This window comes from Schistosoma mansoni, chromosome 4, assembly GCF_000237925.1.
Source record: "Schistosoma mansoni strain Puerto Rico chromosome 4, complete genome".
Classification (NCBI taxonomy): Eukaryota; Metazoa; Platyhelminthes; class Trematoda; order Strigeidida; family Schistosomatidae; genus Schistosoma; species Schistosoma mansoni.
This window is the reverse complement of record NC_031498.1, coordinates 6172600-6189675: the sequence shown is the minus strand read 5'-3', so window position 1 is coordinate 6189675 and position 17076 is coordinate 6172600. Positions and strand designations below refer to the sequence as shown.

The following is a 17076-nucleotide window of genomic DNA, read 5'->3' as shown; positions in this document are numbered from 1 at the left end:
CGACACAAATACTTCAGAATTGTGTTATTTGTAAACTAGAAAGGTCATTTAATAAAGGTCAGAATGATTTAAAGTAGTGTCAAGTGACAATCCGTTTACTAGTAATATGGCAAACATGAAAATAATTAGAATCCTGTGAATAAAATGCATAGTAGAAGAATTTCATCTTGTTAATTGAGGTAATAATGTTAATGGCCATCGTAATAATAACAAGAATAATAATATCGTTGTGTGTATATAATATGTAATAAGAAGGGTGTTGTCAAGTTAATTACGATAAATGAATTGGGAATGATGGATGTGAAGATTAAGGTAGAGGTAATCAAAAAAAGGAGTGGTATAAGGTTTATAATATTCAGTTTAGGTATCCGGTGATCCAGTCATAAGCCATGGTGAACATAGAGGCTGGACATGCCTTTTCTGGATACATAAGTTTGGTTTTCTGGAGTTGATTCAGATGGCTTCCGCTATATAGAGTAAACATAATCTAGCTCCTTGAAATAGATTTTTCGGAACTCGATATAAAACAGAAAATGCTCAATCTATTTTAATTTGATGTTCACTATTTATCAAATGAGAAAGAATGGTACTGTTAATCGGTTTAGTAACTCCTTTTCCCAACCATACTGGTACATTTTCACAAACACGCCAGAACATAGTCCTCTGAGTACGGCCTATGTAACTATCTTCACAGGAACAGTTGAATTGCTATACACACATGAAGGAACCCATCATCGGTAATCTCTCCTTGATTTGTTGTTATATATAGCTTGGCACCATGAAACGTCCTATCAACAAATCTTTTGAATACTATTAATTTAAGTTTTTCACTTTGATGATTTTCTAATCAGTAAGTTGACTTTTTATACTAAACAAACTATTTAATCACATTGTCTCATGATATTCTATTCCTTTTTCATATAACAGATATAATATTCATGAATGTTAAGCATAATCCATTACATCTTATGTTACAATATACTTTCAAATTAACGTTTATGCCATTAAATCATTATTATTATAATTTCTTCAAATTTTGGATATTATTACATAATTGTACATATCTACTATATTTCTGTGATGGATGCCAAAGTATTGCAAATATAAAAATTACTGAATACTCTACGGAACAATACTTAAATCAATCTAATTTTAATGTCATTCATTCATCATGGCCAATAAATCCAATTCATTCACAAATATCTATAAATTTAAGTGAAATACTTTTACAAAATTTACATTTATCTATAGAAGATATCAATGAACCATTATATTTCTCAGATGTAGAACAAAGTGAACCATTTATAATACGTCGAAGAGTTAGTGATGATCATTCAAAATTTTCATGGTATGAATTAACTTCAATTATTCCAGTGAATCGTGAAACAATATGTGATATAAAACGTTATCCAGAACGTATCTCAATTTCTCAATTATGTTGTTCTATGACAACAACAAATACAAGAACAACAGCAACAACAACAACCAATGAAGCTAATCTTCATAGTAATAATATGTATACTTTTAATGATCCATGTTGTATGTTTTTAGGTATTACTATTTCATCAAAAGGAACATATTTTCTTCGTATTGATATTAATGATTTAAATGATAATGCACCAAAATTTCAAGAATTAATATTTGGCAAGTCATTAATTAATAAACATGATAATTATGGTAGATTTATAATAAATATTATGGAAAATACACCTAATGGTAGATGGATACCATTACCTAAAGCAACAGATTTAGATGAAGGATTAAATGCTTATGTACAATATTCTATAAAATTACCAAATAATGAACCTGTATGGAATGATTATTTTAAATTAATAGATAATGTACAAAATAGTAATATTGACACAATGTCTATACCTACTAAAGTTTATTTGAATACTGATACTAATGAATTTAGTGCTTTAGCTACAGATTACAATGGTCCAGGATTACTTATATTAAAAACATTAGATCGTGAAGAAATTTCCAGTTTCTTATTTATTTTAATTGCAACTGATATGGGACAACCATTTCCACGATCTAGTTCTTTGAATATTTGGTTACGAGTAAGTTCACCCAATGTAACAAATTATTTGTTTGCCTATTATTTTTTTGTAATAAAGCTGAAATCTTTGATGATGTATTAATATATTTGAAAGTTCAAGGTAGATGACTTACTTTTGAGTTTGGTGTAACCGACTGTACCTCATAAGATCATTTCACGTTACGGATCTGAAGTTAGATATCATATATAAAAGGATATAGAAAGTGAAATAAAAATGTTTGATATCAGTTTAGAAAACTTTTGTAATAACTCCTGTACAAATATGATTTATTTTTGCAACACAACATTTGCTAGAAACATTAGATCTGTGCACCATTGATTTGTGACTTTATTCTAATCGCTAATACAATAAAAATTAAACCAGTATAAATTTAAGTATATGAATTACAGATATTATACTTTGCTATTAAAGTTGAATATTATCCCTTAAATTCACTAATAAATCGTTTAAAGTGCTAGGATTTATTAACTTACTTATTACTAGCTATTTAAACACGTTTTATGATCAGAATGGGGTTTGTGGAAAATATAGTAGTGGGGATTGTAGTAATTTGATAGCTGGATTTATGAATTGCTGTAATCTAGACTACCATTGAAAACTTGGGACCAATGGACAGCGGTTTCGTCCTATTATAAAACTCCTCAACAATGCACACCCACAATCCGGCGCACAGGACTCGAACTCAGGACATTCAGTCTAGCGCGCGAAAGTTTAAATAACGTCCAACAATATTAACGTCTAACTCCTATCGACCATGAATGGTCGTACAGCCATTCATCGATTGTCTGAAGTAGATACCCGTTTCTACACGACACAGGCTAAACCCCACTGCTCATGACTTTTCACTAGAACTCCAGAAAATCATCTTGAAGCCAGTCACTGGTGAGCTCATGATGAGGAGTTGCATATTGGGATGAAACGGCCGTCCAGTGCTTTCAAGTTTTCAATGGTGGTCTAACTTACATTAACACATGAATTCAAATAATAAAATTAAGCACGTTTCCACTGAAATTTTACTTATATTTGTGGCAAATACTGTAGCCAGATAATTTAGTTTTATTTTGTTACAGTTTTCTGAAATATATCGAGAAACCATAACTGTACACTATGAAGAACTATCTGATGAAATTCCTTCATTGTAATTGAAATGAATAAACAAAAAGAAGGGATTATGAATCTTCGTTGGTGAATTACCAACGGTAACTTCAGTGATAGAAAGAGCAGTCAGAATCAAGGCTTAGTTACATTTTTAAAGAAAATATCGTGGACTGTATAGAGAAAAAAAGTACTCTAACAATCAAGTCGAAACAGTTATCTCTTCACTTTCACAGTACGCACTACAGATTTAAAATCTCCAAGTTAAAAAGTAGTCAAAAAGGCAAAATATCTCACAACTTAATCTCGTTAAATCACCTAGCCACAAAATGACTTGTCATATATTCTTGTCATGCTGGTGAGCAATTATGATATCTGGAGTTCATTCATGTTATCCATTGGTTGAAATTGGAAATATGTAATGTTAGATATTAACCAAATGACAAAAACTATCAAAAATTGAGTATATTTTTTCTTCTTGATATTAGTTATTAAAACGTATCTGTGACTTAGAAAAATCGCATGTCAGTTAAGATATCAATCAAAGTTGATTGCAAAACACTGCACTCAGTGACAGACATTCGTTTTTAGTTACTTAAATCTGTTGTCAGATGTTACCTACTACGATACATTTAGACATTCAATTTTATTTAGTTTAGTATTATCAATTCTGAAATCCTGTTGCTGTTTTGATATTAACTAATAATTAAAATACACGAAAAATCTTAACTAATCTGATCGTTATATTTAGTTCCATAAGTTAACACGAAAAGTGACAAATCGCATATATATATATATATATATATATATAATGAATCTATACTATAGAGAGATGTATGGATTAATCTAGATTTGTATTTCATTAGGGATTCAGTGATGCCTTACAATCTAATCTAACCAAACATACTGTATTCATTATCAAAAGTGTGATCAAGCATATGTGTTATTCTTAGAGAATCTAGATGTCATAAAAGAATGTTTGAAAGCTTCGAAGAATTAAGTTTGTCTCAGTGACATATTCAGATACTTTTTCATTCAAATTTCAATTAAGTTCATTTATCTGGTTTTTTTTAACTTTTGTTAATCTAATTATACAAACTTGGACTACAAGTTTCGAATTGATTGACTTTGGTTCTCATACACTCGAAAGAGTACTAATATATAATGAATATTCATTATTTATTTGAATACATAAATACTGGTAGAAAGGGGCATCCAATACATATGCGCCATACAAGTCATTTGATTTCTGTGTGGGCTGTGATACTGTCCAGGTGCCCAAACCAAAGCAGGTGGTTTACATAGGGAGCCGCACTCCGAGCGTTTGACCAAAAAATCTGATCCACAAGGAGATGCAGTCCCATTTTAGACGATGACCAATAATTGGATCATACGCCATTTGTTCCCTTAGGATACTAGAGCCCATGTACACCATTGGTTTGGAATGAGGGTTTTCCAACTCCCCTAGGTGGATTCTCTATATCCACCAACGTGGGTAAAGCACCGGACATTTACTTTTCGTTCTCTCGATTTCGTAAACAACGGTAATGCCGCAAGAAGGCATTGAGTAGGACTTTCCTAGCAGTGACTGTATACGCGTGGCCATGTGAGGGCATTTTGGGAGAGAGAACAGACTCTCCCCACCCTCGGCCGTACCAGGGCATTAGGAGACCTTATAACGTATAATTCTGCTCCATTCAAAACAGTTTCACTAGAAGTTTGCTTTTGGAATCTGAAATGCTAAACTTTATAGTTGATACTTAAATTATATGAAGTTAATTAACTATTTTCTTGTTATTATCAGTTTTAACGGAAATGAAAGTTGTTTATGTCAAACTATATATTAATCAACTGAAGTGATATTATTTTAACTGTGTATCAAATGTCGCTTATATGTTAATGACAGTAGTTTATGCATTTATAGATATAACTGATTTTATGAAAATTACTTTTGCCTACTAAGCTTCATTTGATTGTTCTACACTGATAGAAAGATTCAATACATAAACTTCAGTTTGTTAACATGAAATCAAATTCATTATTTTATAAGACAATGTAAAGGAAACAATTGTTTGTTCTGTAAAAAGTTGATATGTAAATTCTGAGTCGCTTTCTTCACTAAGAGGATGTCAAATAGTCATATTGTTTCATAACTTATTTCTTGTTTTTGAAATAGATTTGATAAAATTGATACTTACTACCAGTAAAAGTATCCATTCATATTATCTGCTTGATATTTCATTAACTGAATAGATTTGTGTTGAATACATTATAGGCTACTTAGATCAATATAAAACTACCGTATTTCTTAAGTTGTTTGTGATTGAATAACTGTAGTTTGATTGCATGTACAAAATCTTAAGGATTTTAGAAACGTGTATATCTAAAGTTGGAAGGAAATAAACAAATAATTATACGGTAAAAACATGTACGATGAAGACAAATAATGTTCTGTACAATAAAACCGTTTGTAGAATTGAGTAGGATGTATTATGAATTATTGAAAAAGCTTATATCCTAGTAAGTAGTAATTAAATCGGATGATTTATAGAGTTGAAATAGATCTTGGGATATTTTCATCAGCCAGAAGATTTTAAGTAGGACTGCTGTTTAAGACAGCTAGATTGTTTCAGCTTGGAACACTTCAGTATCACTCTTCCATGAACTAGAAGCAATTTTTCATTGCTTTTTTTGTTCCCAGCACTAAATTATTGATGAAAGTCAACCATAAAATTTTACCTTTATTTGAACTGTTGCTAAAGAATAACCATGGAGTATGTAAAATTGATTTTATCCTAAAACTGTTTTACTATTGTCATTTTAAGTAAATAAAATAAATATAAACTTAAGTAAAACCTTATTTTGATTAAATTTAAACAATGACTAAACCTATGAGTAGGATTTCCTGTAGTTTACCTCCGGGCATTGAAAATTCATTTTTTACTGATAAAATCTTATAAATAAAAAAATTGTATCCCTAAAAAATGTCATCAACATTTTTTCATAAATAACTTGAAATCATTCTATTTGATAACAGTGAGGTAGGTATAGAAGTTTATGAATTTGTAGATTTACTATAACATCAAGCAATGAGATGGGCAATATTAAAATAGTGTTAGAAGTGACTGTTAATTTACAAATTTGAGTAAGATAAATTTTGCCCCCTTTTATTTTCATTGATGTATGTTAAAATGGAAGCATAATTAAGCTTTACTTTTTTTAAGTGATGTATATTAAATGGTAAAGTGGCAAGGGATAATCATTTTATAGCCACACTTATAACAGTTGTTATTATTTATTCTGTTATAACTTGTGACCTTGTGACCTTGTTCTCTATTATTATATAATAGTGACTTATCGACCTCAACAATGACGCATAAAACTCGTACGAGTAGTCTAAAGTCCTTGTCAGTCCTTCTTCCTGACTAGTCCTACCTGTTGAGTTCAGAGCACCAATCTCAGCCTCTGAGATATGAATGATATATTTCAAAAATACTGTGTTTATATACAAACCAAACAGACCACATCACACCATAAAATAGAAAATAACATTTGTACAAGATCTAGCCAAAAGTGGCTGTGAATGTGAGAGGCTGTAATTAATAGACTGGGCAGAATTTAAGAACGGTAAATCGTATAATAATAGTCTGTCAGTCAAAGCTTTTAATAAGAGGAACATGAATATCCATAGTTCAACTACTTAATAATTATACAATAAATATATATGTATCGTATCGGTCTATAATTAGTTATCATAATTCTCGTCAGGATATAATATAATCGCTTTTTCTTAAAAGAGTAATAAGTAGTATACACGTATGTATACAAGAAAGTCTTTGTGTTCATAATATTACTTTAGCGATTTAAGTCATGAAAATATTATTTTGCTGCTTGCATCAATAAATTTTAAATCCTTATGATCTGTAATGTATATGTTTATAAGGTTTGTATTTTCTTTTGTATTTGTCTATTGTTGTACATTTATGTCATTCAGATACATAATTCTTTAATTAACTCTAGTAAACAAAATGATCAAATCAAACTTGATTTGATTTGGGAATTCCAGAGAAACTGAGCATAAGGCTGATTGTTTACAATAATAATAATAATAATAATAGTAACGGTAGTAATAATAATATGTTTGTGACTTAATGAAATTCTTGTATTCAGATAATGAAGTAGGGCAAATCTAAATAGTACGAAAGAGAAATGAAATCACTTATTATTCAGCTTGTGTAAACAATTTCCATCACTTTCGTACCATCTTATCTACATCAAAGTTCATGAAATAAGGAACATATTTTTAAGTATCCATGTACATCTAAATGGATTTTAAAAAATGTGATTTTTGTGTTGTGAACAAAATCTATATGTTTTGTATGATTTTAAACAGGTTATCTGTGAGTCCTTCAAAAGTAAGTAAGATAAGTAATCTTTCTCTTGTATTGGACCTAGAAGAAACTAGTATTGTATGAAGCGCTTCAGCTATTCCCTTTATTCATAGTTAGACAAACCTTATTGATCTAGTTATACATTGTTTTAAAAATATTTATTTATTTATTTAAACACATGAATATTGGTACAAAGGGGTACCAGATATATATGCAACACACAAATCTCATTTGATTTGTTTGAGGGCTGTGATACTACCCGGGTGCCCAAACCGAAAAGGTGGTTTACTTAGGGGACCACACCCGGAGCTTTTGACCTAATTATCTGATCCACAAGGCAGTGGAGCATCGTAAGGAGATGCAGTCTCATGGTAACCGGTGACCAACGATTGATTCATGCGCCATTTGTTCCCTCAGGATCCAGGGGCCCACGTACACCATTGATTTGGAATCCGGTTTTCCCAAATTCCCTAGGTGGACTTTCCGTATCCACCAACCCGATTACAGCACCGGACATTCGCTTTTCGTCCTCTCAATTTCGTAAACAACAGTAATGCCACGATAAGGCGATGAGTAGGGCTTCCCTGTCAGAGGCTATATACGCGTGGCCATGTGAGAGCATTTGGAGATGGAGAGCGGACTCTCCCCACTCTCGGCCGTAACAGGGCATTGGGGGCTTTTTGAAATATCGACTTAGTGGTTACTGAATATAGCATGCAACTGGTACTAAATATTGAGTTTGTAAACTTTTATATTCCTCATAATCATAAAGTCTAATTGTGTGGATTAGATATTTCTTGTGAAGAATCAAAACTAACAAATAAGACTATCCAATATGAAACGAGTCCCAGTCAACGATAACAGTGACTATGTTAAATATCAAGTTGGATAACTTGTAGTAGATCTCATTAGAAAATATTTTATCAAGTAAACACTAGAGATATATATCTTAGGATAATTTCAAGCTCTTAACAATTTCTAGTCAAATGTGTATATATTCATTACAAGTAATTGAAAGATCATCCAATCAGTTTTATATGATAGTAGAACGTTCATGAATGACATGAGGTTTTCTATTCAAAACAAGTTATAAGTGATTCAGTCAAAAAATTATCGATTTATAAATCTACTGTATATATTCATTCATATTAAAATCTTAACAAAATACTTTGTCTTGATGAATTTTCAAACTGATATTAATGGATTAGAGAATGAACATGATGCATAAAGAAGTCACTTAATCTAATTGTGATTTTCAGATCCTATTATAAAGGTAAAGAGAGTAGGAAGAGTTGAAGTTTAGTATTGTATAGTTTTGTTTCAACTATCAACGAAATTACATTATTATCATGGAAAATAATATTAAATCAACATGTATTATCCCTGAAGGCAAATAAAATGAACTGATAAAGGATAACATATAAATATGCTAACAGTAATAGAAAAAGTGTTCAGGTATATATCGAAAATAGGATTAAAAACTTTGTAAACGTGTAGTAGAATGTATATGTAAAAGGAAGAAAATCCTCTTTCCTTTGTTCAATAACTATAAACGACATTCTTAAAACATAACATATGATGTTGAAGGTTGACTTCAATTAGGCTCATTTCAAAACTTAATATTACTTAGATTGGCAGTGTTTTAGCTTGAGGGCTAGTATTATAACTTTTCAAAGCAATCGCAAAACATACTAACATGTTTTTCCCAAAAATGTTTTATTTCTAAAATATTTAGATTCATTTTGTAAGAAAAATATTTAAAAAAGGACAAATTTCCAAATATTTAATTGTATTTTTCCACCAATTTGAATCTTTCCTCATTTTCCAGCTTAGATTTCTCTATTTCAATTTCGAAAATCACCTTGTATTTCATGAATTGAACATAGAAGGGTTTCCAGAACATTAATGTGAAGAACAACATATAATTCTGTTTTTTATTTGGTGAATCCCATTTTATTATCATCCTCTTAGTCGGATCAAACGTCATTCCGAATGATTATTAAGTTATGATTAATGTGAAAATGTCTATCAAACAGTAAACAATATGGTAGAGTGAAACGTAACGGCATATTATATCACGGTTTACTAAATAACATAAATGAGAAGGTTGTATAGAACAGGTCAATCATATTTTAGTAGTTGAATTCATGAGTCAATTAAGGCTAGACAATGGTGGACGGTGGTGAAATTTCGTGGATTGGTTGAAGTTAGACATTGACACAGTTGGGTGCCAGCTCAGTGGTCTAGAGGTAGGCGTTCTTCCGTGAAACCGATAGGTCCTAGGTTCGAATCCCATGAACGGGATCGTGGATGTGCACTGCTAAGGAGTCCCATACTATGACGAAACAACCGTACAGTGCATCCAGGTTTTCTTTGGTATTCTAGCTTCAATTGACTAATGAATTCAACTATTAAATTAATAAAATGTCCACAAAATCCTCTTCTGATAATGATCATATTTTAGTTAAAGCCTCCAGTACACTTAAAGTCATTTCTACTTCAATTCACATATATACTACTCTGACATTGATATTTCATCAACAGTATGTACTTTCTTTTGGAATAATCATGGAAGACATGAGAATAGATATATAATTGTACCTCTTTCCTACTATGATAATATCAAACCAAATTGCTGAAAAATTCCCATCAAACCACGATAGTAATTCGATCGGTTTATTATTGTTACATAATTTCTTGTTAAGAATCCCTCAAAAAGTATAATTTTATGAAAATCACTAGTTTTTTTTACTCTCTACTATAGTCTATTTAATTGAAATATTCAGTTTCTTTTGTTTTTCTTCTTAGGCATATTATTTAACTATCTAACCAATCATAAATTGAGTGAAAGCTCTTTAAAGAAGATATATGTATATAAAAATTTTATTTTAAAAGTTCAGCTCTCAATTTTAATTCTATCTATTCCTCTTTTTTTTACATTCCAAATGGATTTCTAATCTGATCTCATTATAATTTGATCTGTTTCGATGTTTCACCAAGATATCTTTATGATCTTTCTTCAAAGCTTTATTTTAATTATGCAGGTTAGTCAACTTTATTCATAGTTAGCAAATGGAATGTAGATATTTATTTGCGTTCACCGAAACATATTACGCATTATTATTGCAAGACGATGGACTACATTGCAAAGTTGTGCATGGAGGACAGCTGACAGAAGCATTTCTAGTAGGGACCGGAGTCAGACAAGGCTGTCTACTCTCCCCCTTCCTCTTTCTTCTGATGACTGACTGGATTATGAAGACCTCTATTTCTTACGGGAAGCACGGAATACAATGGACATCTCAGAATCAATTGGACGATTCGGACTCCGCAGATGACCTAGCCCTCCTATCCCATACACACGAACAAATACAGATGAAGAAAACTAGTGTGGTAGCAACCTCGGCATCAATAGGCCTCAACATACAAAAAGGAAGAAGCAAGATCCTCAAATACAACACGGAGAACACCAACCCAATCACTCTTGATGGCAAAACTCTGGAAGAGTTGGAAAAATTCACGTACCTGGGAAGCTTCATTGATAAACAAGGAGGATCGGCTTCAGATGTAAAGGCTAGGATTGGCAAAGCGAGGACATCATTCTTACAATTGAAGAACATATGGGACTCAAAACAACTGTTAACCAATATGAAAGTCAGAATCTTCAAAACGAACGTCAAGAAAGTCCTACTGTACGTAGCTGAAACTTGGAGAACTACTACATCCATCGTCAAGAAGATACAAGTATTTATAAACAGTTGTTTATGCAAAATACTCAACATTCACTGGCCGGATACCATCAGCAACAGCCTACTATGAGAGAGAAAAAACCATCTCCCAGGTGAAGAGGAAATTAGGGAAAGACGTTGGAAGTGGATAGGACACATATTGTGAAAATCACCGAAATGCATCACAATACAAGCCCTAAATTAGAATTATGAAGGGAAACGGAAAAGAGGAAGACCAAAGAACACACTACGTCGGGAAATAGAAGCAGATATGAAAAGGATGAATAACAAGTGGAAAGAACTGGAAAGGATTGTCCAGTACAGGGTTGAATGGAGAATGTTGGTGGGCGGTCTATGCTCCTCCACGATGGTTAACAGGCGTAAGTAAGTAGTAAAGCAAAAGTATTATTGCAAGGTAAGTGGTAGGAGAAGAACAATTCAACCTCAACCAGCCAGGTGAGAGAAGTTTGAAGATACGAATGATTTTTAATATACTTACTTACTTATGCCTGTTATCCAGAATGGAACATAGGCCTCCGACCAGCATTCTCCAACCCACTCTATCCTGGGCCTTATTTTCTAGTTCTATCCAACTTTTGTTCATTCTTTTCATGTCTGTCTCCATTTCTAAGCGTAATGTGTTCTTTGGTCTTCCTCTTCTCCTTTGGCCTTCAGGAGTCTATGTGAGGGCTTGCCTTGTGACGCAGTTGGCTGTTTTCCTCAATGTGTGTCCTATCCACTTCCAGCGCTTCTTCCTGATCTCTTCCTCTGCTGAAGTCTGTTTTGTTCTCTTCCACAGCAGGTTGTTGCTGATAGTGTCTGGCGATTTTTATTATTCCCAAGTTTAATTATGAATAGTTATAACCATAGACTCAGTCTACCACTAGTGTTCTAAACTTTCTGTAGTGTGCCCCTTTTGAAATCGAACACAGTGTCGACAAATGCTTATAATATGTACCTACTATTAGACATACCTTAAAAGTTTTATTCTCGAATAATATATAGGTATGTTGTGTTAGAAGAAAATATGATGCTAACTACGTTTTTAATCGGTTTGAATCAAGATGTCGCATTAACAACTTCTTGTAGGTGTAAAAAGCCGCAACAAGATACTGATTTTGTACAATCATAAAAGAATTAGATAAACGCTGTCATGAAGTAAACATAAAAATGAATCGAACCGCCATTCTTCGGTAAATAATCACAGTATTCCATATCATTCATCTGTTCACATTTGCATACAATTATTATATTTAAATATAGAAGATTTAAAGGTGATACCTGTACAAAAAATAAATGCTGTTTATATTATTTAGCTGCTAATAAAAATAATCGAAAATGATATAATGTATTTTGGATATTGAAGATTGGGTATAAAATACGCATCATCTAATGAATGAAGTTTTTCACTTACCTTTTGGCATTATCTTTAAATACACCCTATAATTTCACTTACTTCTAAGTGTTACTCAACTTTCTCTTTCCTATTCATTAACCTGAAATGAATATAGCGCATATGAAAATTATACGAACTGTAATTATCCTGAGTAGTAAAAGGTTTTTAGTAGGTATCATAATGTTGACACTAGATTTCAATTGTAGCTATGATAACTATAATGGAAGGTAATCGGTCCCTTTTAATTTTTTTTGTAATTAAAATCATTGACATTAAAACTAATTAGGTTTCTTAAGACTGATATGAGCTTTAAATAAACCCCCTTAGTAATTATTTTAATATGTTCATTTGAACGAATAAGTTTACTATAGGACTATTATCAGTTGGACATGGACTGAGCATATTATTTGACATATGCATCTAATTTGATTTAATTTGACATTTTTTTAATAATAAAAAGTAAAAGCTGTCCAGCAACAAAAATTATTGTACAATTTACTAGAATAACCTAATTCACTAGTCTTAATTTATCTTGAATTTACTTTGCAATTAATCGCATATATAAATTTAATGTATCAGTGAAGAAGCTCATTACACTTCACTGAATACATTGAACAACTTCAAATCCTTAGAGTTCGATACAATATTGACCTTTATTTAAACAATAATGAAAATGACTGAGATAAACGAATATATATAATCATCATGTAAACTGAAGTATGGATTCATTATCTTATTTAAACTGTAACTGATCTATATAATATTATATTGGTAATAATGTTATATGACATTTATGATTTAGTTCATTCCTAAAAATTTACCTTTCATGTGATTAATACATTTAATTACTAATGAGATGGGATAGATATGTTTTCAGATGGTTCTTTTCTAGTTATGAACATAATAAGGTGAATAAACTAATTCAGTATACACTTTTGATACATTTAGAAATTTCATTATCAAATTATCAGGACTCAGTAGCTAAGTGGATAACATGATGACATTTGAAGCGAACAGTATCGAGTTCGAGTTCCAGAGTGAATATCATCAAGTCTGAGATGCAGGTTAACCCAGCAGACGAGTCCCAAACAGGATAAAGCACGCGTCCTGGATTCTACTGCTAGCCGCTACTATTCTTCGCTTGGAATCATTACCAAATGGTTTCAATGAAAATTTATTATAATTTATTAAATAAATTGACCTAGCTTAAGACAGATGGATACATGCAATTTGTCGATTAAATTTAAAAGTACAACATAAGAAAAACTAAGGAAACCATTTTTCTCATTCAGAATCTCAACTTAATTTCATATATATGCTTCAGTGAATTTGCTTTATTTACTATGAAAAAAGCAGTTTTATGATTCATTGACCATAATGTAAATGGAACCTTGAGTCTCTTTCAGCCAAAACTAATATATACCTAGTGAACTTCGGAAGAATATGTTCTTTTCTTTCAAAAATATTTGTAAATGAATATATTGTATTAACTTGAATATTTCAAGACTGGTTACGAAGCAAATCAGAGTTGATTTGTCTGCTAACTGAAGCATGCTTCAATGGTGAATAAATTTATCGTCCATGTATACTAAACCCATTAGAAAATAAAACTTTACTTGGAATTTAAATAATTTTCACAAGTGTCACTATCACTGACAACTTAACTTTTGGAGTGGAAGTAAAATTATTAGTAGTGTAATTGTAATGAAACCTAAATAAATGTTGCATAAATAATTACATGTTGAACAGCCCGATATGTGTTTGATAAGTGATGAATATTAAAGTCAAACTTAAGTTGGATACATTTCACGAAAAGCTATTGAATTAGAACAACTTAATAAAAGAAGTAGTGATCTAATTTGGGTTTACGCTTACACCTTTAAACATGGTCACTTTAGATACTAATTGATAACAATATCTATAAACAGTTTTATAGATATTCTATTTGTTTTTTCAGGTTGTTCTTTTAAAACTTCATACAGCAATTATCTAAATGTATTGAGTTGAAATGAATAAACCAACGACATATTATTTTGGTGAATATCTGACAGCATACAACTCGGTTAAGGCTATAGGAAACCCAAATAAAATAGTTTGAAGACTTAAATTATTGTCTGAAAGGCGTTTACATTGTACTCATTATTAAGTCCTGAAGGTGTTGAAAAGAATCTAGAAATAAGAAATCGATTTATTGTGAAATTAGGCAGCTATTTATCGACAACATTCGACCATACAGTTCTATTCTACAGACTATTTGGATGACTCATATATTCCGACCACTTTATAGTAAATGGTTATCATGTCCCTTTAGTGCAGAATGCCTTGATAAAGGCATTCTATATTTAAACTCTAATCTACGTATACATATGTTTATATGTGTATGTATTAATGCTACAATGTTTTTACATATAGCAGTGTATAGACCATGATGGTTGACGTAAAGATGGATAGACAGAGTAAAGGAAGTAATGAGAACTTTACTGTTCACAGACATATTCTGTTTCCGTTTCAGCTATAAAAAAAGTAAAAACAATGGGTAATGAGTATAATAAAAATGATAAACAAATATCTAGATATACATATAGATAGATGAAAGTATATTTTATACACGCAATCCTAGAAAATACAAAATTATATACAGTCTAAAAAATCTCTTATTATAGAACCGATATGAGAAAGCGTAAGAGCAACACATACGAGCATGTCTATATTGTCATGCGTGTATATTGTAAACACATTCACTACCTCGTAAAAATCTGATTGCCGTTATTGTTTTTTTTTTCTAACATTACCCCGTTACTTATGTGATTCTTAGTTATATTTTTGTTTGTTTCTCTTTAACTTGGTTGTCATATGATGATGTCATTCTAACTATGATAATAATTATTAATCTTATTAGTAGTACTATTCATGGTAATGATATTATTACTCACGTTCTCAAGTTATCGAGATTATATTTGTATAATATGGATCAAAGGCGATACAAAGTAACATTGCGAAAATTAGACAAACATTCATTGAGTTACATTATATTCCAATAATTTAATAAAGAATTAGTTGAGATGTAAATATCTTCTAATGACTGACTATATAACTGTATAAAACCAACCACATCTTATATTCTTATACGGATCATATTGCACCTGATAATATTGTACTTAAAATTTTAGTGGTAAACATTATAGAAGATAGGAGGCAGGAATGATCGTTTTGATTAGACAAGTTTGAAAGAAAAAGAAAAAACTGAGATAAGACATTCTGACTGGATATTTCCAAAACGAGCCAAGAGGACAACGTATATTTATTACAGGTAGAAACAAATAATATTATTCGTTTTAAAAAGTACAATAAATGTCTGGATAGATCACTATAGTATGTTCCCAACCCATATGTAAATAAGTGATCAATCAATAAGATCACCGTAAAACTATTATACCTATCTTTAATTAAGGACAGTGATTATTTCATTAATAAGATTTAACAGTTTAAATTAGAAACGACTTTTTAATTCAAACTGTTATATCCCGTGTAGATTTATGAATGGTAAATTTGAGAACTATTTATGGACCAATATGATACGTATATTTCCTACTGTATAATTGTTAGGTAACTAAACTATTAATATTCGTGCCCCTCTTATTATAAGCTTTATTTTGACCTATAGACTATTATTATACGATTTATCATTCTTGAGTTATCCCTAGTCCGTTAGTTACTGTTCCCCCTATTCACGGCCACATTCGGCCAAATCTTGTACAAATGTTATTTTCTATTTTATGGTACGATGTGGTTAGTTTGATTGGTATATAGACCCAGTATGTTTGAGAATAATGATTCATATTGCCGAGGCTGTTATTGGTGTTTTGGTCTTAACTGGCTGGACTAGACAGAAAGCAGGACTGATAAGTACTCATACGGCTTTTGTGTATCATTGCTGTGATTGATAACTCACTGCTCTCCAATTGGCGGTCTCATATCATTCATATATTAAACATGGCACGCACGCACATCAATCAATATAACACAAACTGATAATGAAAAAATGATTAGTAAAATTGTCAGTTCTTGTACTCACCCACTTATCTTTTCGACTGTAATTTTACTTTGAAACTTTTCTTTCGAAATTACACTTTTGAAAATCATTTATCACATCTAAAACTCATTTTCGTATAAATCCTTTTCTAAGGTCCTTTAACTTGGAGATTTCAAGGTTTACATCGTCGACATTTATAAATTCTCTGATAGTTAATATCTACAGTAGGATTTTCTGCATTTCTATAGGCTTGGAAAACAAGATGGTCATTTGTTTTAAAGTAAAAGATTACTTTATTCAACAATATTATAGGAACACCAAAGTAATGAACTAAAAATGTTCTTAAATGTTGATAGTTTGAAATAAATTT

General features: G+C 31.1%; 1 protein-coding gene across 1 annotated transcript in view; it reads left to right on the top strand.

Annotated features, from left to right (window-relative positions):
* Nucleotides 1–998: 998 nt before the first annotated feature.
* The window catches only part of Smp_149330 (putative cadherin), a gene marked incomplete at its 5' end in the record, with an annotated part of 29817 nt that continues 13739 nt past the window's right edge, over nt 999–17076 (top strand). The window contains 2 exons of the mRNA XM_018796647.1: nt 999–1416; nt 1552–2063. Coding sequence (XP_018651768.1) covers nt 999–1416; nt 1552–2063 — 930 coding nt within the window. The remainder of the gene's footprint in view (nt 1417–1551; nt 2064–17076) is intronic.